Genomic DNA, 26,079 nt, shown 5'->3' with positions numbered 1-26,079 from the left:
ATTTTTAATTCCAATTGAGTAATATAAAATTCATTGTATACAGACCAACTCTTAATTTTTAATAGCTATTAATGATAAAACAGAATCACATGCCAAAATATAAATTAATTTAACCTGTCACTGAACATTTTAACAATAATTTTTTTTTCTTGAGGAAGACTATTCTTTTCCTCTGTATTTTGTACAGCCATTAAATGTTTACCTATCATAATGATGAAATATGATTTATTTTATAATTTTTAAATTACCATTTTGTAAATCTTTAAAGTTATATTAAAAAAATAATTGTTATAAAGTGTGATTCAAGCAAGAAAAAAAAGTATTATTAAAAAATATGTATTAAACTTCAGTTTACCTTCATCTGCTTTGCCATCATTTTATATCAGAAGTCAACTTGCCTGATTAACAAATGACTGTGTGGCTTTAGTAAATAATACTATGTACATATAATACCTAGAAAAATATCAATAATAATTTCTACCATTCTGTTATTGTACCAGAAAGGATTTTTTTTTTTAATGAATGACCATGTCTCTCTTTTTTAAAATATGCAATTATTATTGACTTTCACTGTCTAATCATTCTTCTTAGAACTTAAACTTGAAGCATTTAACTTTTTTTTTTCATTAAGATATAAGAACTGGAAAAAATAAATCCTAGAATATTCTTATTTAAGACCTCTGAGAAATCTGTGCATTATCCACCTTTCGTATGTAAAGATAAAAATCAAAGTAACTTTAAAAAAGTGCGCCTATTTTTTAAAAAAAAAAGGAAATAAACTCAATGCAAATAATTATAGACTAATTGCAAAGCTATTTACATAAACTTTTTAACGTTGAGTAGTAAATTTGTAGAAACTGGAAACTGCTTCCTGAATATCAGCCCCATTTTAGGTAGGGAAAATGTTAATATATTTACATTAAATGCAGTTGTACAGTTGCATTTCAGGAAGAAGGGACCAACAATCCTCATCAAAGAACTGAGGGTTCTGGACCGATAGGATAATGACTGAGGATCTCCCTTGCAGTAGGTCCTTTATCACTGCAATAAAATCAGTTGTACTGTCAACCCTTACTTTGCTGTATAAATCCCTCATAAATTTTGAACTTAAAACTAACTTGAATGAATGAATATTCATTTCAATGATTAATACAAGTAAAATCATCTTTCAAGTCAATAAACAATGGAAAAAATCTGCCTTCCTTCTTTTACTGCATTTTTTGTAAATATAACAAATATGTTCCCTCCCTAAAATGGAACTGAAATTCAAGAAGCCGCTACAAATTTTCTTAAATGACAATACAAAATCTATGTAAAAAGCTTTCCAATTGCTCTGCAATTATTTGCAATGAGTTTTTTATCTGCTATTTTTAAAATAACAGGGACAATTTTTTTTAATAATTGTTTAAACAGTTTTATTCTTGATAGTTGTAATTTATAAAACAAGATATTTTAAACTCGATTATTATTTGTACATTTCTGAGGGTGATGCTATTACTTACTGAACATAGTTTAAAAGAAAAAAAATATATTCAATATGTAAACTAAATAAGTTTCTGCATAAGTAGTCCCTTTAAGAACTTACATATTTTACACTAGCTACCTATCGGAGCTTTGCCTGCACTATATAGTTACTTGCGTTTCCCATAGTGGTCAATTTTTTTATTTTATGTTTTTTAGTCAAGTAACCGGAGACAGGTGCAGCCAGTCACACATATAGTAACAGTGACAGTGGCTTTATTGGTTGAGCCACAGTGGTGTATATCTTCAACACTCCTTAAAAAAAACCAAAAATGGTTTTTAAATATTTATCTCAATAGTATTTACATGCCCAAATCTACTGAATATCTTGTTAAATATAGTTTGGATTGGGAAGACTTTTACAATCATTGTTCAAATTTTTTTTAACTTTCTTCACCATTCAAGGTCAAATTTCAAAAATCTAGAAATGGTTTTTTGACTAAAGATTACACTAACCAGAAATCAGGTTGATTTCTTCATTTGTAACCAAGAAATTGAAAAAAATTCAAAAATCCATTTTAACCCTTGAAACTTGGAATTTCAAAAAATGTAGAAATTGGTTTTCAGATATTTATAATTATTCAGTTCAAACCCAGCTCACACTGTGGTAGACACTCACAGTTCAAAATTCATTAATTCAGTTCATTAAAATTTGTGCTTCAACCAGCAAATTTCTCAACTAATGAGATAATATATATATATAATATAATTTAGAAATGAAATATAAGATAGATTATTTTGTTTAATGTAAATTTAATTCTATTATTATGTAATATTAGTCATTTGATTGTTTCAATTCATTCAGATCAAACCCTGTTCATGGTTCATTAATTCAATTTAAAGTTTTTGCTACAACCGACAAACCTCCATCCACTACTACATATTTTTTTATATATGTATAATTTTTTTCCCAAGATATATTATATCAAAAACTCTTTTCAGTTATGCAGAGAAACAAACTCTTTTCCTTTATATAATAATGGTAAAGATTTATATTCAAATAAATTTTATATATAAAATTAATATTTTATTATTATATAATTAATATTGTTATTAACTATATAATATCAATAAATTTAGTTTTTAAACGTGCTTTGATCATTTCATATGTAATGCTTTTATTTTAATTTTTATTTTTTAGCTTTTTTTTATAAGTTTGTTTTATACCAGTTTTATCATTTTATACCATTTATACCAGTATATTATCATATATGACTTATCAGGTAGTTGCAATTGTACTAAATCCTATTATATAATAAACTTATAAATTTCATAAATTAAAGCAGCAGTGTTAAAATTTTGTAAGATTAAGAGTTAAGATTTAGTAACAATAAAATTAAAATTAGATTGATACATCTTCAAAATGGTTCTACCAATTAAGAAAAAAAACAGCTTGGGTAAAAAAAAACAAAAAAAAACTCAAATTTAGTTATTCAGTTTATATAGACTTTAATACATAAATTTTTTCAAATTAGATTTTCTATAACATGTCTTGAAATTTTTTTTAGTTAGTAACAATTTATTAAGGTAAATTTATACCAAACCTCAATGAGTATATACTTTTCAACTCAAGTTTTTGTTTACAGCAATTTCTTCAGAAACTGCTGAAAATAGAATTTCTAAGACACCTTTTCCCCATATTAAACTACTAATTTTCCTCAATGATTTGTTTCACTTTGATTTTGAGTTTTACGAGGTGCATCAAAAAAATAAATTACACCCTTGCTGTGTTCTTGAATTGAAAGGGATTAATGTCTTGTGGTGGCAGCACTGGTTATGTTGTTGTCTTCACATTCCCCCAACAGCAATTCTGTACGACATTCAGTATGTGTGTAGTGTTGTTGTCAATATGGCATGTCCTCTAGAGGTTTTTCCAGCATAGAAGTGCATTCAGTAGTCTGATTTTTGTGGGCAAAAAATTACAATTGTGAGATTCATCGCCAAATTGTTGAGGTTTATAGTGAGAATGCATTGTCATGCCCATAATCACAAAATGGTGCCAAATGTTCAGAAACAGAAGAACAAATGTGAGTGATGAACTGTGCTGGGGCTTCCTTCAACTGTAAACACAACAACGGGTAACGCAAAACACGTGAATGAAATGATCTTGAATAACCAATGCATTGAAACGAGAGAGATTGCAGGAGAACTTAACATCAGTTATGGTAGTATGTTTGCAATGATTATTCACAGTCTGCTTGGTTGCTGTATGATGTGTGCATGATGGGTGCCACCACATCCTGTTGACTGACAATCACAAACATCCACGTTTTGTGTCTGCTCTTTCTTTTCTTCAACATTATTCCAGGACTGGTCCACAGTTTTTGAAACAAATCATCACAGGGGATGAGAGCTGGGTGCTTCATTACTCTCCTGAGACTAAACGAGCATCACATGAATGGAGACACAAAAATTCACCACAGCCAAAAAAAATGAAAGCATCCCCACATGTTCGAAAAGTTATGCTGACAGTCATTTCGATTCTGAGGGAGTTGTTTACAGTGAATTTATGCCCTGAGGAATAACAACCAATACCAAGTCTTACTGTGAGACGTTAAAAAAATTGCTTAAAGCCATTAAAGATCAAAGACCCGGAAGATTGAGCGATGGGATCATTTTTCTTCATGACAACGCTACTTTCTCATTCAGATCATGTGACAAAGGAGTTACTGCAAAGATTCAAGTGAGAAGTGTGGTCTCATCCGCATTACAGCCTTGACGTAGCACCCTCTGGCTATCACCTGTTTGGTCTTCTTAAGCGAGACCTGGGAGGGAAGCGTTTAGCTAATGATAATGAACTGAAGGAAGCGGTGCTTAAATGGTTGAAGGAAATTGGATGAAATTTTTATGAGAGTGGAATTGAAAAACTTGTCACAAGGTATGAAAAGTGTTTAGAAAAAATTGGTGATTATGTCAAAAAATAGATAAAAATATGTAGTTTTTTGTTCAATAAAAAAAAAATTCTCTTTTATATATGTGTTTGTTTCATTCATAAAGGGAGTGTAACTTTCTTTCTGATCGTCCCTTGTAATATTGTAACAGAACCAGTTTAATGGATCAGGATAATGGATTTCTTCCAATTTAGAAGAAAGAAAGAGAGAAAATAATGAAAAAAAGAATCTAGAAGGAACTAAAAGGGATTTTTTCTCAGAGTAACAGGTATGTTTAACCATCTGCTTGTAATACAGACAATGGCACCCCCAAAAGTTGTTGTTCAACCAGAAGGGTTACTGGACCAGAAAAGAATTTATAGGAAAATGTAAGGACGTGAATGATGAAAATTATTACACTTAGCAATTAAAAGAGACGTGTCAGGTAATGGTTCTGCAGGCCAGGGACCAGCAGACAGAGTCAGTAGTTCTATGAGGCTGTGTTTGGCGCATTCATGATAATGAGTGAGTAGTTTCGCAAGCCCAAGTTCAACACGGTTGTGGTGGTGGTTGGTGGTGATATTAAGTAAGCATGTGGTTACAACAAGTGGAGAGTATGTCACGAATATTCCAGCGTGGATAGTTGGTGAATGCAGAGAATTGTTTGGTTAGTTATTGGTAAACAGTAATGAAAGTGACAGTATTCTACTCAATCATAAAGTATAAGGTAGTAGTTCTATTGTAAACAGTAAAAGTATTTGCAAAAAAGTAAATTGTATGAACTTTAGACTGTTCTATTGTTAATGCAATATTAATTTCTATCAGTCATTTTAACGTTTTTAGTAAATTGGATTGTGTTCTGGTATTTATAATTTAACTGTCATTAAATAAATCTTGTCTTTTTATTTAAATTACTATTCATGTTATATCTATTTATTATCATTATAATTATTATTTATTTTGTTTATTTGTCTCGAGATTCATAATTTGTATCTATAAGAAATTTTTACATTTGATAGTCTCAGTAAACTTGTCAAACCACGAACACATGACAGTATGTTTAATCTCAACATTTTTAAAGTAATGTTTCATATATTTATTATGAAAAAGTACTTAGATGTTGAGCATATGATAATTCCACTAAAAATCTGTTGAATTAATTGTGAGTTTTCTTTTTGTTCTTGACCATATCTTTACTGTGAATTTATGAATTCATAGATTGATGTTATTTTAATTTACATAGTTATTTCTGTGTTGTGTATTTATTTATTTATTGTATTCAGTAACTAACTACAGATTAATATATAAATACTTGCTTCATTACTGATGCAAAACTGAACATTAACTAATCCAAATTTGATTAAATATTTTCTGATCATTTATCAATCTAGAGTTTTAGATGAGGTTATTCTGTGCCTTTTTTAATACTACTTGAGTAGTGATGTCTAAGAAAATATTGTTTTAGACAATCATGTAGCACCAGAGCTTGAATTTAGTCTGGACTGTGCTGTCTTGTAGGCACTACAAGACACATCTCCATCTCTATTTAAGACTACAATTCTATCTCTAAATATGTTTTTATGGATAGATTGTTCATATAAATTCTCATGATATCTTTTTTTTTAGAAAACGTGGATTAAACATGTAAAATCCATTTTTGGAGTTTCTATTTTTAAATAACCTGAATTATATATTAATGGGCTTAGATTTTACAGTCTCTTCAGTTGGTTTTATGTTACTATTATTATTCAGTCTACTGTTATGGACAAACCTTAATAACCTGTAAGTCTTATTACGATAACAGAATTTAGCATTTGGAGTCCTGTATGGCATTGAGGGTTTTTTCACTGAAGTTAGTTCTAAGTTGAGTTTTAGAGAAGTGTTGACAGCACTGTAGTTCTCGTATACTACACAGCTGTCTCATTAAAATATGTAGTAAACAAGCCATGCCTACATAATGATATCTTAGTATAGGTCATTAATTTAAATCATGTTCCTGAATTGAATTGAATTTATGCATGTTCCTGAATTGAACAAAAAACATTGCACTATTACTGTTACCTCCTGCACAATTGTTGTATCACTAAAGGAGCTGATATGATGAAGAACCTAATGCTTATTGGTTTATATGATATTCTGATAAATGAGGATAAGTTATGTAGTTTTGTTAATGATAAGCTCATTTCTGTAATTAGTGCTTAGATTTAAAGTATTCAGATTAATATATTAACATCATGTATTTTATTATTTTCTTTCTGTCATTTACATAGCAAGGCATATTGCATCATGCGGGAAAAAATCTGCTTATGCATCTGCTGAAAAAGCTGCTAAAAACAAACTTCATTCACTGTCTGGTAGTTTTTCATCGCCTGATGTTTTAGAAATGGAAACTAATCATTCAAATCATACCCAAAACGAGAAGGAAATTGAGGATACAGAATGTGTAAAACTAAAAAATGTGATAGTCGGTGAGTATTAAATTTTCATTTATACACTACTAGTTTACATTAATGTAAACTAGTGAATAATTATTCATTTGTAAGTCTAACTGCTATAAATTTTAAAATAATTCACTGTGGACTGCAGATGCTTAAAGTAATTGAAATTGTATGTAATTTGAGATACCATTAAAGTAGATGACCTGTTAAGCAAGTAGTATTATTTAAATATTTTTTTTTAGTTTGTTTTATTTTAAATTACTTGTATATTATAAAATTTACTACACATAATCAAGTAATTCATTTAATCAATCTCCTCCTATTATAATGACTTATCAAGATATTATAAAGTTGAAAAAAGAATATTATCTATATAAAATAAAATATGACAAATGTCTTAATGAGCCATGGCTTTAATTCTGTTCAAGATAAGTATTTTTACTTGTACTGAAAGGGTTATTCTTTGTTGAAAGTTCTGTAATTTCCAGTCAGATTATTATGTAGGTAGGTAACACCTTTTAATATTAATATGTTTATAATAAAATATTAGTATGAATTATCTCTTATACTAATTTTTTAACAATTTTTATACTGAATTTTATAATTTAATATTGGTTAACGTAACATATTTCATAGGTAAAAAAGGTGATAGTGTAATTCTAAACAACTACCAAATTGTTTACTGATGTTTTCCAGTTACACCTGGTATTGTGATAATACTAGGTCTGTAAATAAATTAATGAAACTAGTTAGTTTTTGGCAGCCAAAGTGGCAATACTGCAAAGTTACAAGTAAACATATGGTTATAGGAACAGCTGATTTATAATAGGCATTAATATTTTTAGTCTATTGTTGCCATGTGAGATGTAAACACACTTTTCGTGAACGAGTTTTTGTTGTGCGTTACAAAAATGAGTGACAATAATTATGAGCAACATTATGCAATCAAGTTTTATGTTAAAACTCAGTGAGAATGCTACTGAAACGTTTTCAAAAGGGCGTTATGGAAATGATGCTCTGTCACAAGCCCAAGTTTTTAGGTGGTGGTTTAAAACATTTTCAGATGGTGGCCGGGAATCAGTTGTGGACGATCCACACTCTGGAAGACCGTTAATGTCAAAAAGTGACAACAGTGTTGAGCAAATCAGAGACTTAATACAGTACAACCAGCAGTTAACTGTCAGAATGATTGCAGAACAATTGAATTTGAACCGTACCACAGTTGATCAAATTTTGACAAACAAATTGGACATGAAAAAAGTTTGTGCAAAATTGGTCCTAAAAAACCTCACTGTTGAACAGAAAAAAACAGGATGGAAGTGTGCCACGATCTAGGGTGAATTGAAACTGATCCTGATTTTCTAAAAAATGTTATTACTGGTGAATCTTGGATATTTGAGTACGACCCAGAAACAAAACACCTGAGGAAGGAGTGGCACACTTCAAACTCACCACATCCCAATAAAGCAAAAATGAGCAAATAAAAACCATGCTAATTTGTTTCTTCAATAGGAATGGCATTGTCCATAATTAGTTTTGCCTACAGGACAGACTGTAAATCAATGTGTTTACCGAGACATTCTTGAAAGAATGCAGAAAAGAGTTGCCCGCATGAGACCAGCCATCAAAGACAACTGGATGCTACATCATGACAATGCACTTGTCTCATTGCACCCTCATTTTAAGAGTTTTTGACAAAGAAAAACATTCCTGTAGTTCCTCAACCACCTTATTCACCTGACTTGAGTCCCTGCGACTTTTTCCTGTTCTTGAATTTAAAAAAAAATATCTCAAAGAACACCATTTTGGAACAGTAGAAAACATTTAAAAATGTAACCGACCATCTGAAGGATATTCTGGTTTCTGAGTTACAACACTGCTATGAAGAGTGGGAAAACCGTTTGAAGCGTTGCATGGCTTCCCAAGGGAACTATTTCAAAAGTGATAGAGTCCATGTATAATTGGATTGTAAATATAAAGGTTTCCTGAACCAGTCTCATTACTTTATTTACAGACCTCGTTCGTATGCTCTCGGTGGATAAATGATTTTCTTGTACATTCTGTATAAATGAGATAGCATCTTGCCATGTAACATATTTTATTCTATGAAAAAAGTAAGTGGCCAAATTTTTGGTCTGATTCAGTAGTATGACTTAGCTTTGTTTAAAATTGCAGTATTAATCCTATAACCGACTGTGGACTGTGTTTATGAAGAAAATATTCTCATAAAAAGTAAAAGTGAAGTTTCATTTGGCAGATGTTAAAGTGATGAAAAATTAAATTTGATTATAATTAAGCTACAAGATCTAAGTGTAAAGAAAACTGCAATTTATTAAAATTGATTGGAGCTAAAGTTTTAACAAAAGCATAACAGGAATAGCAGAATGGCAACCACTGAAAAATCATTATTATAAAATTAATCATAAATTAAACTCATTTGAGAGAATTCTGCTTGTAGTATGCATTTAAATTTTTTGATACCACGGTTCAGAAAGTTGTTTAAATAACTACCCCTGGTTGCACAAATCCTATATATATCTTTACAAGGAAGATGGATCAATCATCACGGAACTTAAAACATTTTAGTAATTTCTATATTTCTTAACAAAGATGTGTACTCAGATGAATTTGATTTTTTCCCAGTGTTTCTTATCATATATTTGGTGGTAATAGTAATTCATATTCTACTTTTATATTTTAATTCCATAATTCTTTTGTTGATTAATGGAGTTAAATTCTATCAAAATCTGTAGATAGTTGCTATGTGTTGCTCATGTGAATGACATTATGGAAGGAACTGAATATTTTATTTTTTAGCTTAGATAAGTTGTTAAATAAAGTATCATTGCAAGTAGTCTCTGGGATATAGTCTATGCAGTTTTTGTAGTAGTACTAATCCAAGCTGTCAGTGTATTGATATTATCTACACATCTTGGTTTTATAATTAATATTTTTAATAGCTATATTGTGTGCTTCATGTAATGATTACATCTGTTACATAAACAAGTGATGTAACTGCCTACAGGCCCTGAATCAAGAGAGCTGTGGTAGATATCTGGAGATTCAAAAGTATTGTACAAATTAATTATTCTGATCTTGATTTATGCACTTTTAATTTAGAAAAATGAGCGTCACTCTTAGACTTGTCACTGAAATCAATTAGAAAGTATATTTAAGCAGCTCTTCACTGTCATAATTCAATAAATTCAAGAAAAATTTTAATATGTATGAAAATATATATGCATTAAGTTATGCATAAAATAATTTGCTGCACTAAATCTAATGATTGATAGCTTTGCATGCTATCAATAAATCATCCACTGAAAATTTTCAGTGGATGCTTTTGCAGGCTATATAAGCCAACATATATATAGTGAAAGATTTTTTGAAGTTTCATGTCTTCAAGGTTAAGATAGAAGAAGAATGGCATATCATCATATCATTCAACATAACAGTTTGTGAGCTCATTAATTATTTTAATAAAACAAATCTTAACTACTGCCATTAGGATAAGTTTTTTAGTATTCTAATGGTAAATATAGTAATTGTAACTTTGAATGAGAAATAAGTTAAGTTACCATAAAATATAATTTTTTTTTTGTGAAAAGGCTTCTGTATTTTATGTGATTATAAAGAAAACCTGTTTTTACAGAATGTTACATTTAGAAAATTAAATTTGTTAGTAACTAATAATGTTAAAAACAATGGAGAGTTATAAATTCTAAGTGTATCAGGTGCAGCTGGCTGAATTTATTTAACCCAAGTTAAATTTGTTATTACAGTTTCATCAGACACATCTTAAGTAGACGAGACAGATTTTTACTTGTTCTTATATCATTTAAATTGAAAAAATTGTGAGCAAAAAACAAATAGTGTTTTTATAAAGAATAATAGATTTTATGAACTTTCTGGTCGAGCAAATGAAGGATAATTACAAATCAGTACCCTATTCCAAGACCCAAACGTAGTTGTTAGTCATTGGTTGACCTGTAGAGGCAAACCTTGAACCGAAGAGCTTGACTGTAAAACCAAAATAGATTCAAATAGTTGAACCTGATAAAAAAATATGATTGTGTTGAATACTAAAAGTACAGGCATAAAAAAAATTAGGAGAGGCATGTACCCAAAATATATGCAAGAGTCATTCATTAAATAAAGAGACACTTTATGTGTTTAATAAGTGTAATAATTACAAAATAATAATCTGACATCCATATCAGTATAAAAAGCCGATTGACAATTATTTTGATATTTAACCATTTTCCATGAATTGTGGATAAACTTTTAATGAGTTGGTTGAGCAATTTGAAAGTAGCTGAATGAGGGTTGTTGTCAACTAATGATAATATCAATTTACAATTGAAATTTCAACTCTGTTTCTGGATTGTCTTGTTAATGAATTTATGATAATAGACATATGCTAGAAAGAACACTACTGAAAATTTTGTTGTAACTTTCATTGCATTTTGCTCAAGTATTCATAACAAACTGAACTACTGTAAATATGTTAAGTTGATTGCCAATATAGCTTACCAAAAATCATGAAGAAAACAAGAGTTCGACGTAGGGAACTCAACAATATTGTTTTTGAAAAAGATGACTTACTTTTTGGAAAAAAAACTTTGACTTGTGATAAGACCAAAATCCTGGTGGGTAAACATGGAGTGGAAATATCCCAGTTCCAGTCAAGAAAAGTATAGAAGGTTTAATCACAGGTAAAATGAAGTTAAAAATATATGTTCATTCTCTCAATTCTGCGATTTTTGGTAATGTTCAATTTTCCCTGATTTCTCAGCAGTAATGCAGCATATTATCAGTTGCCACTACTTTAGAGATATGCTTGAAAACAAAGTGAGGCCTGTGGCACCTTAAAAATTAGCAATTGCAGAGACTGGGAGACTGGGACTGCACACTGCACAATTGAAACAAAAGTAAAGTTGGGTTTTCTGGTATTCAATATTTGATGTTACTATTACACTTTAAATATCTGGAAATCCAGAGGTTCTAGTATATCCATCATGTAGATTCAGTCTTTGCCTTATACTTTCTGATGGAATCAATTAATGTTCGTTGTATGGAAATCAAGAAGAGTCTTAGCATCAAAGTAGTGTAAAATGTACAAAGTAGCTCAGATTTCAAGACAAAGAATGCTTTACTGCTGGGATGAAAAAACTAGTGTAGCAGTAGGAGTAGAAAATGACTGACTGATTATTTTGATAAGTTTTAAAGTTTCATACTTTACTTTTAATTCTGTAACCTATAAAATTAAAGTTTAAACAAATTAAGTAATAGTAAATTGATTTTCATCTGCAAAAGTTACAAATGAAAAAAAATATATATATACTTACTGTTACAACACTTGCAAGTTTAAACTAAACACATCTGTTAATAAAGGACAACACTTGCTGTCTATTAGCAGATGTGTTTTATTCTGGAATTAGAAATACTCAGTGTGTCCTGTGTTGACAGAGTTTGGTTTAAAACAGCAAATTTAGGAGGGAAGTTTTATGAACAGAGAGGTATGTTAGATATAAGTGAATAAAAGGAAAAGTATTTTAATGTTAGTTGATGAAAGCAATATTTTTAGGCTGTCAGTGAAATGTTTGTGTATGTTAAACTGTTTAGATGTATTCAATCTTATGGAGTATTTGTAAAGTTTTATTATGTGTTGTGTTTTGAAATGTGTGGAGTGGCCTTATTTTCTGTCATAAAACTGCAGCAGATCACTTTTAATCACCCTGATGATTTTGAAAACATCAATTTAATTTTTCATCCCTAATTTTATTTGTTTATGTATTATTAATAACTGTTTATGTATGATCTTGACAGATTCTTCTGCCTCTCCAACAAGTGCTCAGGAATCTTCAGATGTACAAGAACCATCAATTGAAGAGAATGAAACTAACATTAATCATCCATCCTCAGACTCCTCTAAGACTGAAACTGAAGAAAATAATGTAGTTAGGACAGAAACTGGGACTGAAAATGCTGATGAATCTGAAGCACCAGAACAGACTGAAAAAGTAGTTTCCTTCCTTTATGTTTTTATTTTATATGTATTTTCTAATACCTTTCCTTCTTTCTGTTTTTTGTCTTATGCAGTTCTCTAGCACATCTCTTTTCCACTCTTTTTTAATAGTTTGTACCCTATTTGATTCTAGAGATCATTCATTAATTTACCTATTTTCCATCTCTCCTTCATTAATCCTCCTGATGTGATGACAATTAAAAAATCTTCCCTTCTAATTGCATAACCGCCCTAATTTTTTTACTTTTCTTTTAATGATTACATTGAGGATCTTTCTTTCTCATTCACCATTAGTAGAACTTGTTTGTTATTTTGTCTATCCATTTTGTATGTTCTGTTCTTCTCTGCTTCACATTTCTGTGTGTCACAGATCATGTCTGATGTAGCAAGAGGAGCTCCAACAAATTTTGTTCTTCGTAAATGAACAATTTCCAGACTGGATTGCAAGCATCTACAGCCCGATGAACACTGACTGCAGTGTTCACCATGAAATCCCGACCATTCTTTGTAGGGAATAATCGAGGTCTGTTTAACTCAAAATCGATACACAACAAATGAAGAATTGTATGAGTGTGATAAAGCCTTTTGAACCACAACTCCAGAGATGTTTTGCAACATGTTAAGGAGGCCACATGAAGATGCATGGCTCTGTGTGTTCAGCAAACTGATGTGTACACATAGATCCATCTGATTAATAATCTATAAGTATAAATCTAAATGTTCAAAATAAGTACTGTGTCCACAATATACATTTGTCTAGGGGTACAAAGACATCTCAGACATACTGCAGAATGCAAGAAATAAAACTAAAAATATAGCTAATTTTAATGATAAATATTTAAAACAGTGAAAAATATAGTAGTATTATTTGAGTATATAAACAAAGTAAACCATAAATAAATTAAAATTCATAATTGAAGAATACAAGAACAATTAGTTTAACTAGTAATGCATCAAAAATCTTAATTAACTAGAATTCTATACAGAAGAATTGAGAGGAGAGTGGAAGAAGTGTTAGGAGAAGATCAATTTGGTTTCAGGTAAAGTATACAAGGGAAGCAATTTTAGGCCTCAGATTAATAGTAGAAGGAAGATTAAAGAAAAACAAACCAACATACTTGGCATTTATAGACCTAAAAAAGGCATGCGATAACGTAAACTGGAATAATATCTTCAGCATTTAAAAAAAATTAGGGTTCAAATACAGAGATAGAAGAACAATTGCTAACATTTTACAGGAACCAAACAGCAACGGTAATAATTGAAGAACATAAGAAAGAAGCCGTAATAAGAAAGGGAGTCCGACAAGGATGTTCCCTATCTCCGTTACTTTTTAATCTTTACATGGAACTAGCAGTTAATGATGTTAAAGAACAATTTAGATTCGGAGTAACAGTACAAAGTGAAAAGATAAAGATGCTACGATTTGCTGATGATATAGTAATTCTAGCCGAGAATAAAAAGGATTTAGAAGAAACAATGAACGGCATAGATGAAGTCCTACGCAAGAACTATCGCATGAAATTAAACAAGAACAAAACAAAAGTAATGAAATGTAGTAGAAATAACAAAGATGGGCCACTGAATGTGAAAATAGAAGGAGAAAAGATGATGGAGGTAGAAGAATTTTGTTATTTGGGAAGTAGCATTACTAAAGATGGACGAAGCAGGAGTGATATAAAATGCCGAATAGCACAAGCAAAACAAGCCTTCAGTCAGAAATATAATTTGTTTACATCAAAAATTAATCTAAATGTCAGGAAAAGATTTTTAAAAGTATATGTTTGGAGTGTCGCTTTATATGGAAGTGAAACTTGGACAATCGGAGTATCTGAGAAGAAAAGATTAGAAGCTTTTGAAATGTGGTGCTATAGGAGAATGTTAAAAATCAGATGGGTGGATAAAGTGACAAATGAAGAGGTATTGCGGCAAATAGATGAAGAAAGAAGCATTTGGAAAAATATAGTTAAAAGAAGAGACAGACTTATAGGCCACATACTAAGGCATCCTGGAATAGTCGCTTTAATATTGGAAGGACAGGTAGAAGGAAAAAATTGTATAGGCAGGCCGCGTTTGGAATATGTAAAACAAATTGTTAGGGATGCAGGATGTAGGGGGTATACCAAAATGAAATGACTAGCACTAGATAGGGATTCTTGGAGAGCTGCATCAAACCAGTCAAATGACTGAAGACAAAAAAAAAATCTAATATGAATACAGTAAAAAAATAATTTTTCTTGGCCATGATTTTCTACAATCATGATTCATAGAATTAACAGTACTATAAATGAAGACTGTCTAGACTATACTAGTTACAGACAGTTTAATATTCAACTTTATGAGTTGGATACACATAAGATTTTCCTTTTGATTTAAGACTATATGTAATGCATTGTTTCACAACAGTAAGGGATTCATTAATGTGTTGTTGGGTTACACAATCTGTCTTAGGTCTTTCTTACTGCCATGATGCATGTGAGCCATCTGAGGTACAAAAGACACCAGTTTTAACTTTCCTTGATGTCCTGAGTATCTAAATATCATCTGCGTTTCAGTTAGCTTGGCTGCTAATGTGCAATCAGGAAACCATTTCATTTCTCACTTTAGTGAACCTATCATTGGGTGGTGATTATTCTTAAGGGGTTTTTGTGACTTGTGTCAGGTTACATACCTACAAGTATTACTTTTGTGGCATCTAATGAAAAAAAAAAATGCGATTAAAGAATTCTTTACGAGTTCGGTAAATTATTCTAATAATTTACTGAAACAAGCAACAGAAACACCTCATGTTTAATATTAATGCAAATATGTACATATGTTTCATTTGTAATTTGTTAAATATGCAATGTTAAAGAAATTAGGAGCGGTAATATTAGGTTCCAGTTTTGTTACAACCATAACTTGTAAAATTACTTATCTTCTCTTAAAAACAGTTATTTTTTTGTTGTAAGTTTGGATTATAAGTTTAAGATTTATTCCTTATTTGCTGATAGACAGTTTATTGTAGTCTTAAAATTTCTATTTGCCTCATTCTGAAAAAATACCATATGTTTTATTTTCAGTATATTGTGAATTGTTTGCTAAATCAATATTTTATCTTATCAGAACTACACAGAATAAAATATTATTTGTTTATGAGTTTGTAGCTTGCCTTAGAAAAATAATTTCTTTCTTCGACTGATTTAAACCTGAAATTCAAAATCAAGAGCTAATGTAAATACAAGAGCTATGCTAAATGGTATTAAATAAATTAGAAAATCAGATTGCACTCAAAAAATGTTTACAAATATTTTACTTAAAAAAATCTAAAACTAGGTGGCTATCAGTTGGCCTGGTAAAATTTTTATTAATGGTTTTTAACTACAATTTAGTTTACCAAATTTAAACAAACTGGTAATTTCTTAACTACTATTTAAAGTTCTTTTTTTTATTTATAATTATGGTTTTTCCAGAATGATGTCGCATCAGATCCAAGTTCTAGCTGTAAATTAAAGAGTGAATCAGATGGTAAAGAATTAGAAGAAATGTCAAGTGATAATCAGAATGTAGTAAGTTAACTTGATTTGCTCTTGTTTTTTTTGTTTTCTTCTTAATTCCCATAATCTCTGTTATTTTGACTCTATATAATGACACATACATTTTCTTAGGAAAATGTTTGCCAAAAATTTATATCTTGTTCTTACATTACCATTACATTTATTTTTAGTAGTTGAATGAAATATAAATAACATTCATTGATTGTTGGATAACAGACAATTGCTGCACTCTCTCCCTAATCTTATAGTGTTAGTTAGTATTATCTATGATTGTTAGTGTTGCAAATTGAAAAGAAATTATTTTTAGCAAAATGTATCTGATAAAAATTTATGTTCAAAAATATAATAATTTATAACATGTCCCTTATGAATTTTATATTTTTTTAGAGGGATTAGCTTGTAATACCTGACAGGCATTGTTAGTTGTAAGGCTTATTTTGCAGGTTCTGAAAGGAAAACAAATTCCCCAGGGCAGCCCTCCCAACAGATTAATGTATTTTATTTATTCATTCGTATTCGTTTTGGTCTTCTTTGTACCGTGGTGAACTTGTTTGATGTTCAGTTTCTTCTTTTTTTCTTCTCAGACCTTTTCCATCTTTTCACTGATTCCCCCTTCTGTTGATCAGTCTACTTCTTGGCTGTCCTTGGTTTGTGATCTTTGTCTTTGAAATTCTTAAATCTGTCGATTATTTTCCGGAATTCCTCGCTATCTTGTATATCTTCTGTAATCTTCATTTTCTCCAGATCCTTTTTTCATTTTTTAACCTAGTTGGTCATTGCTTTCATCTGTGTAAGGTGGTTGAAGATCCTTTTGGTCGGCTTGTCATCCATTCTTTCAAGGTATTCATAGAATTTTGCATGTCTTCTGCATGGTGTCTGTGAAGGTCTCGTGTGTGTGTGTTTGTAGAAGTTCTCATTCGTCCATATTTTCCAGGTGTCATCTTCTCTGTTTTCCTTGGTCCTAATATTTTCCTGAGTATTTTGTGTTTCTCTTTCCTCAATTTCTTGTATTTCTCCTTTCTTATTGAGTGTTAGGCATTCCAATCAATGCATATAGTTCTTCTGGTTTGATGACCGTGTTGTAATGTCTGATTCTGGCTTTGTAGGATGTGTTTGTAGGATTTGTTGTATCTGTTTTGTAAAATTCCATATGCTCGTTCCAGTTTTTTAATGCACTCTATGTTTGTTGTTTTATCTAGTCCTACTCTTAAAGTTGCCTACTTACTCTTTTGATGTTGCTCTATTTTGTCTTCATGTACTCTTCCTTTTGGTATTTAGTTTCCACATATTCAATTTATTCGTAAGAGATTTTGTAGGTTGGTTTATCTAGTGATCTCTTGTCTTGATCATTACTTGCACTTTCTCATTGTTCTACACTAGTATGGCAATATCATCTCCGAATACTAAACAATTATTTTTATAGAACAATCTATTACCAGATTGTCTTTCATTTTTTCCCAATTGCATCCCTTTGATGTGTCTTCTTTTTCCTGTTCTTGTTTCCATTTTCTTATTATTTTTTCCAGAATTAGGTTGAATAAATAAGTAATAGCCCATCACCTTGTCTCACTCCTGTTTTTATTTCAAACGGTTCCAATATGTCTCCGAGGAATTTAACTTTGGAGGTGGTGTTGATTAGGGTTTGTCTCATTCTTGTTTTCCTTTTGATGCCAAATTCTTTTAGTGTTTTAAAGAGCAATTTTTCTATAAATGGAGTCATATGCTTTTCTGAAATCCACGAGTGTGATTGCAATGTTGGTGCATCTTAGTGCTTGGAGTCTCAAGATGTTTTTGAAGCTGAAAATTCATTCCGCGCAGGATCTGCCTCAACTCAAGTCTTTTCTTTTCTGAATTCTCCTATTAGATGGTCTGCTTGTTCATCAGCTCTGTGTAGTAGGACTTTGGATAGGATTTTGTAGGTTACAGGGAGAGCTGATATTCCTCTATAGTTGTTGGTGTCCATTTGATTTTCTTTTTTGGGCAGTGGGGGGATGAACATACATTTCCTGTCAGTCATCTGGTATCTTCTCAATCTTCCGTATTTCCTCGCAAATTGCTGTATTTTCTTCACAACAGTCTTTTCTCCATATTTTAGCATTTCTGCCATGATACTATTTTCTCCTGGTGCTTGTTTTTTTTTAGTGTTTTTATGGTGAATTGGATTTCTTCTTTTGTAGGTGGTTCTGATTCAACATTGGGGTTCTTGTTTGTTTTGAATCTTAAGTTTTTCTTGGGTTCAACACAGTTGAGTAGTGTCTAGAAATAGTCGTTAGTATTTGGCAGTTTTCCTTGTTGAGTGCCAGCTTTCCATCCCTTTTCCTAAAGCATAATCTTGCTGGCTGGTATCCTCATAGTTCTTTGAAGATTTTGTAGAAGTCATTGTTATCCACCTTGACATCTTTCTATTTTTGCTAGTTGTGTGTTGTCATATTTCCTCTTGGTGTTACTGACTGTTTTGATTGTTTTCTTCCTTTGTTTCATAAATTTAATCCATTTGTTCTCTTTTTGTTGGAGTGCCAAACTTTGAACACTTCTGTTCTTTTCTCCAGCATCTAGGTTCATTCTCTGTTACACCATCTATCTGTGTTTTAGTTTCTTTTATGGTTCTGTTATTCCTTTCATTATTGCCTTCGTAAGGGTTTCTTTAATTTTGTTCCTATATTTATCTAAATCTTGTTTGTTCAGTTGTTCCTAATACCTTTCTTGATTACATCCTAATGTTTTGATATCTATTCTGTGTTTTCCTGGTAGTCTTGGTTTGGGTCTATTTGGTTGGAATTTAACTTTTATTTCCAAAAGGTAGTGATCTGAATCCATTTCAAGTCCTCTTTTTGTTTTGACGTTTAGAATTTCCTTTTGATTTCTAGTTATCGCTACATGGTCAATTTGGAATTCTTCAATTTTACAGTTTGGAGAGACCTACATCATCTTCCTTGGGAGGGCTTTGAATTACATTGACATTAGTTTTAACTTAAACATTCTGCAGAAGAAAATTAGTCTTTATCCATTTCTGTTTGTTCTCTTGTGGGCAAGGTACTCTTCCATAGTTTTTCTGTATTTTGTAATGAAATGTTAAAGTTCCAGGAACCTCCAATACTTCAATACATGTGGTTCTGGGTTCTCCAGAATGCGATAACCCAGTTGCACTGCTCATTTTGGGGGATGCAGTGAGAGATTCTCCCTCATTACTGGATTACCTGCCTGAGTAGTTTAAGATTTCATTTGTTCATTTTGCAAAAGTTAAGTTGTGAAGGATAGATCGATATTCGTATTCTTTGTGATTAGAACTCGAATTGTTAGTCCCAGACCTTCTTCCACTTCAGTTCAGCAAGGTCCTACATCCCACCTATCCAGCAGAACCTTGTGGAGGCTCAAACATCAGGTTGCAACTCTTTTTGAAAATTCCCTCCGGAATTGCATTGCGGCTTTTCCCGTTCCAGAAGATTGGTTGCCATTAATGTGTATATATGAGGTCTGTTTAGAAAATAACCAAACATTTTTAATTATGTGCCAACAGAGACCTATTTAGTGACGTGCAGTTGGCAGCATTGTGTGCTGCATAATTTCCTCTGTAACCACATGTTCTTGGATTGTTGATATCTTGTTTAGTTTTTGTGTTATTATTATTTGAGTGCAATGTATTGAAGTGTTAGTAGCAATTTTTGTAATGTGCGATTTTTTTGAGCAATGATAAAACATAAAATTTTGCGTGAAACTGGGGAAAACTTTTACAGAAGCATTTCAACTTTTGAAACAAGCTTACAGAGATGATGCCCTGGGTCATACACAATGTTACAAATGGTTTTCACAATTTAAATGTGGGTTGTCATTCAGTTGAAGATGACCCTCAACCAGGAAGGTCTTCAACTTCCAACTGATGACACCCACTCAGAAAATCAATGATCTGGTGCATGCAAGTCACCGATTGACTGTCAGAGAACTTGCAGAAAAGGTTAGCATCTCAATTGGATCATTCCATGACATTTTGACTGAAAAATTGAATATGCATTTAGTTGCGGTAAAGTTTTTTTTAAAGGAAGATTTGGAAGTCACTAAATAAAAGGTCTTGATTGCAAGAAAGATGATCAGAAAGTTCCCATCAGAATTTCTGTATCTTTTGAATCATAGCAAACATCACTATTTGGAGCCTTGTTTGATTTATATTGACAAGAAACACATGTTTTTCACTACTGAATAACTTCAGTTCTTTTAATTATAGAAAAAAACATTTTACATTAAATAATATTTTTATTGCATTTCTGAGAAAACAACATACCTTAATTAGATTCAGAAAATAATTTCAGTACGATGATGACATCCTTCTTGTCAGACACAAATTCGGAGCCTCTCCTCAAAGCTCTGCACAGCTTTCTCCAACACAGTTTCAATTTCTTGACGAGAGGAAATTTTTTGGTCTTCGATTGTGTGTGGCTTGTTTACATACACTCTTGATTTTAAGGTAGTCCAACAAAAAGAAATCGCAAATCGATAGATCAGGAGAGTATGGGGGCCAAGAAACATCGCCAAATTATGAAATGACATACCTAGGAAACATTTGTTTAACCACTTCAAACCATGTGAGTTGTGGCACCATCCTGGTGGAACCACATCTCTCTCATGTTCACCTGATGAGTTCTTGACTTTCCAGTTCTGGACTCTGGACGTTGTTTAACTTATCAATCTAGCACGCTGATATCACTAACTGCAGTTCCACCTCTTCAAAAAAGTAAGGATCAACAATTCCTATCTTGTAGACACTGCACCACACTTACTTTTGAGTTGTGGAGAGCTTTTTGATGTAGTTAACCTACATCTAGCAGCTAACCAACCCCTCCGCACTGCTGGAACTAATCAATCTACTAATCTGTATATTTTGTTGTTATAAGTTAGAACTAACTAATTATTTTAATCTCATCTTATTTTTATTTTTGTATAGGATACAGAAATTTCAAATATGGAAGTAACCTCTCCACAACCTGAAACAGTTACTGACCAAGAGGAGGAAATAAATGCATCAGTAAACCTCATGACTTAAGATTGAGTTTCATGTACTTTTATAGCCATTAAGTAACAAGTATTATTATTACATGATTGTTTATATAAATTCATTCATCGCTAAATTTTAATTTAAAAGGTAACTTCAAAATTTATATTTTCAATTTAGCTAAAAAAGGTATTTTTAGTATTTGAAATTGTTTTCTTTGTCTGATGGGTAATATATATATAGTTGATTCAGGAGGAAAGGGAAATAATCTGGGAACTAATTCTAGAGTTTGAAATAAGGAATAAGTTCATAAAACATATGTCTGAAAACACTTTGTTATCAAGTTTATGGCTAGCGAGAAATTTTGCCCATATTTCAGTCCCCCCTCAGTGAAATGAGGTCACACTGAAATTTCTAAGGCATTATATAAGGATTTTAATTTTTCAAACGTTTAAATTTATTCTACTAAAAACAGCTGTTTTTAATTTTTAGTGATTCATAACATTTTTCTGTTAAATTTTGTTCTGTTTTGTTTTTAATAATAAAAGTTGATTGTTTTTGTTTTTCATAGACTTTATTATATCATTGTTTCTAAGAATTAAATTTTCTATAAGTTCTGATAATGAAATTTACACATTTATTAGTCATTTGACAAAGTTATTGAACTTTGAACCTAAAAATATGTGTTTTTCATCATCAATTTTTTTCTGTTTTACATTGGATATTATGAAAACTACAGGAGATACAGTTCTGGGACTTGTTTTATTTGATTTTTCATTTCAAAAAAAAAAACAGTAGAAACCATCAAGTTTACCTGTTATATAATGCCTTAAAAATTTCAGTGTGACCTCATTTCACCAGGGGAACTGAAATCCAGGCAAAATTTTTCACTAATAAAAAATAAAGCAATAACATATCATTTTATAAATCAATAATAAAGCATTTTCAGATATATTTGTGTGAACTGTTTTCCTTATTTTAAACTCTAGAATCAGTTCCCAAATTATTTTCCTTTCCTCCTGAATTACTCTGTATAAAAAAAAATCACTTTAATTTATAAAATGTACAGTTAGCTTAATGGTTTTTATTTTTGGTTGCTGTGTATTTAGAAAATTAAGTTTCTATTATAATATTTTTCTTTTATTTATATTATATTTTAATATATATACAGAAGGGTCCAAAAAAATGTACTCACTGTTTGTAATTAAATAATATCTAAACAAAAAGACCTACACACTCAATAATCTAATTTGTAGGGTATTGTAAGGTATTAAATTTGTTGTGGTTGGTGGAGGTGACAATTTATGTCATGCATACGTGGGTGGTTGGTGGTGGAACATGCCAGTCATATTAGCCAGTGCAATAGAAGACAGTTGAGGTTCGCTTATCATTTGTTGAATGCAAGGCTGTACTGAAGTGGTACTGGAAGTACGAGAACATTCACAAGGTACAACGTCAGGGGCAAAGAGAGTTTGGAATACTGGCACGAATACGTCAAACAATTGCTCGCATTTGTGATAAATTTGAAGTCAACATAACTTTATATACATATGTACACAAGGAAAGATCTGCCAACCACGAACAACTATACAAGTCCAGTTCAGTGTTGCAACATTTCACCAGAAAAATGAGAGTGAGTGAACTAGGGAGTAAGACAAGTGTAAGACATTCTGAAGAATGGAAAGTGTACATTCCAAGACTGCTACATGTGATGAATGAGGGCAATCCAGATCAAAGGATGGAATACTGTGAATGGTTTCAGTACATGGTTGGCAAGGATGAGGAGTTCACAGGGAAGTTTGTGTGAATTGACAAGGCACAATTCAAATTTAATGGTACTGTGAACTGCCATAATTGTGTCTGTCTACTGGGCTCCTGAAAATCCTCACGCTCATGTGGACAGGACAGTGAATTTACTGGACTTGCTGTGTGGTGTGGTCTATCAGTGCATGCATGATTTGCTTGAACTCTTCTTCTTCGAGGGTACCGTAACTGGTGAGGTATATCTTGATATGCTTCAGACAAGTATTTTGCCTACCATCCAAAACCTATATGTTGATGAACCTTTTTATACGCAACAAGACTGAGCCCTGCCTCACTACCATCGAGATGTCAGGTTTTACCTTGATAAAGCTTTACCTGGACAGTGAGTGGGTCAAGGAGGTGCTGTTGAATACCCACCTCAGTCTCCTTGATTTGACATCTCTGGGGAACCGTCAAGAATTACATGTATTGACAAAAACCAGCAACAATCGACAAGCTAAGTGAAAAAATCCATAGTCTTGTGCTGCCATTATGCCAAATACACACTAATAGCCATAGTTCGGTGTGCAGTTTGGTGCCATAGGCATTGTATTTGTAGAAGCTGCTAGTGATCATTTCGAACACATACCATTACCCTCTCTCCCAGTGCCAAAAATTGTCACGCCAAGTCAAATTTTTCATGAGATATGGACTAGCAAATAGCGAGTGCATTTTTTTGGACCCCTCTGTATATATAATTATGATATTCAAAATTGAAGGGTAGTGAAAATAAACCAGCTAACTGCAGCAAAGTCTCATTTATCAAGAACAAACTGTATCAAAAGCAGTTTAGATAACTCGGTATATTAAATGTATTTTAATATAAACTAGTACATTTAAAATTGTTCAGTTTATTATTTACTACCTAATAATGGTTATTTAGAATTATTTTTTATTCACTGCCTACCTGATCTGATAAGTATTTAATAGATAGTACCTATTTATTATTTTAGATTTACTTGCTGTATATATTATTTTAGATAGTTATATATTTTATTTAAGAAATGCATTATAGTTTATACATATCACAAAATAAACAAGCTTGTCTTTGAAGAGTTGTATCTTATGAACCTATCAGAAAAGATTGTATTGTAACCATATGAAAAGATGTTCTTTTCTGTGTTATCTTGAATTGTGACTTAAAAATCTAAAATTATTCAAAATTATGCACAACAGTATTGTGTTTATTACTTGTTTTTTTTTCTGATACTACCATTTCAACAATTTGTTAACCAAGTTATCTGTTAAAAATATGTTTTATATTTATTTTTTATTCTGATTTTAATATAGTAGCTTTTTTACCCTGGTAGTATTGTAGTATTTAGAAATAAACTTACCAGAACCTTATAAATAATGTTTAATACAGCTTTCTTTAATACAAAAAATTTACACTTGATGTTAAATTAAAAATAATAGTGACTAAAACTGACATTGACTATACTAATTGACCAGCGAACTTCACATATTGAACAATTAATGCAAGTAAACTAAATTATGGATACAATTTTCTTCCTCATTAAATAGATAAGTTATCTTTATGTATTTCTTTATTTGATGTTAAATTAAAATTGCATAATATATAAAGGTAAAAAGATGAAATGTGCAAAGAAATGTTTAATTATCCTACTTATTTACCCTTATTAAAAATTATTCCTTATAAAACGGAATTCAAATATTTTTTCAAAGAGTAAATAATATAGCTTCAATATCTCTACAATGCTATATAAACATAATGTCAGGGGATGTAGCCTTTGTGTGTTGCTTGAATGTCTTAACCTCAAGTGCTGTACCTTCAGTTGTGAAATTATTGCTGGTTAATCAGCATCACTTTTTTCAGTAGTTTTTTAGATTCATTAAATTATAATTTAAGTATTATAATTAAGTAGATTCTTATTAAACAGAAAACTGTTTCGTATTAAATTATATTTAATAATTTAATATATCTTATTAAATTATAATTAATTTAATATATCTTATTAAATTATAATTAATTTAATAGATTTATTAAATTATATTTAATTGCAATTCATGCATTATATTTTCATTAAGATTTTTCATTCGGATGAATTTTTTAACTTCAAATGGTAACCTTTTTGCAGTTATTTGTTTGTATGGCATTTTTAATTAATCAAAAATTCAACATCACAAAAAATGAAATCTATTGTTGTAATCTATAAACCCTTATTTAATTAATACAATTGAATATTATTCCAATTCACTTTAATAGGATTTTACTGAATAATTATTGGAAGGAGGAAACGTATCCCTAGTCTGATAAAATTCTCATGAATGCTTGTCATTGCTCAGACATATAAAGGTATGTCTGAGCAATGATAAGCATTCATATTGTAGCAGTACTAAAAAATATTAAGTAAATAGTTTAGCAAATTGCATTCTAGCAGCAGAATATAATAATTTTCACTTACTGTTTTATTTTTCATCTATGTTTAGTATTTTTACAGCATATTTGCTTCATCAGAATGTCTTTTGTCTGTTATTTATTATTTTTTTTAATGCTTTTTATTTATTATATAGTTGGATCAACAGTTAAAGTCATTAGCGACTTATCAGTGTAATGTAACTAATTTGAAAAAAAATTATTATTATTATTATTATTATTATATATATATATATATATAACTATGTGATAGAAAATATTGAGTTTTTGTCTTGTATTAAAATTTGTTAATTTCTGCATTGTTGTGAGTTTCAATTTATTTGTCAAAAACCTTAGGAATTGAGCCAAATTATGAATAAAAGTAAAGTAACCCCCTTTTGCCCTCACTATTGCAATTTCAACACTCCCTAACCTCATTAAGAGATTACATAAGAAATTTTCACTACTGAATTAACATAATACTAGAATTTTTTTTAAAAACTTTTTTTATCTCTCTTAAAA

At 30.8% G+C, this 26,079-nt stretch overlaps 1 protein-coding gene across 2 annotated transcripts in view; it reads left to right on the top strand.

The window, feature by feature from the left end:
* LOC142323218 (uncharacterized) overlaps nucleotides 1-26,079 on the top strand; it is a 132,216-nt gene extending 106,137 nt beyond the window's left edge. For both annotated transcript variants that reach the window (XM_075362572.1, XM_075362571.1), the window contains exons 22-25: nucleotides 6,662-6,859; nucleotides 12,659-12,852; nucleotides 16,310-16,405; nucleotides 21,330-26,079. In XM_075362572.1, coding sequence (XP_075218687.1) covers nucleotides 6,662-6,859; nucleotides 12,659-12,852; nucleotides 16,310-16,405; nucleotides 21,330-21,428 — 587 coding nt within the window. In that variant the 3' untranslated portion in view covers nucleotides 21,429-26,079. The remainder of the gene's footprint in view (nucleotides 1-6,661; nucleotides 6,860-12,658; nucleotides 12,853-16,309; nucleotides 16,406-21,329) is intronic.

Source organism: Lycorma delicatula, chromosome 4 (assembly GCF_047948215.1).
Source record: "Lycorma delicatula isolate Av1 chromosome 4, ASM4794821v1, whole genome shotgun sequence".
Classification (NCBI taxonomy): domain Eukaryota; kingdom Metazoa; phylum Arthropoda; class Insecta; order Hemiptera; family Fulgoridae; genus Lycorma; species Lycorma delicatula.
Note: the sequence above shows the minus strand (reverse complement) of the source record. Positions and strands in the feature narration are given on the sequence as shown.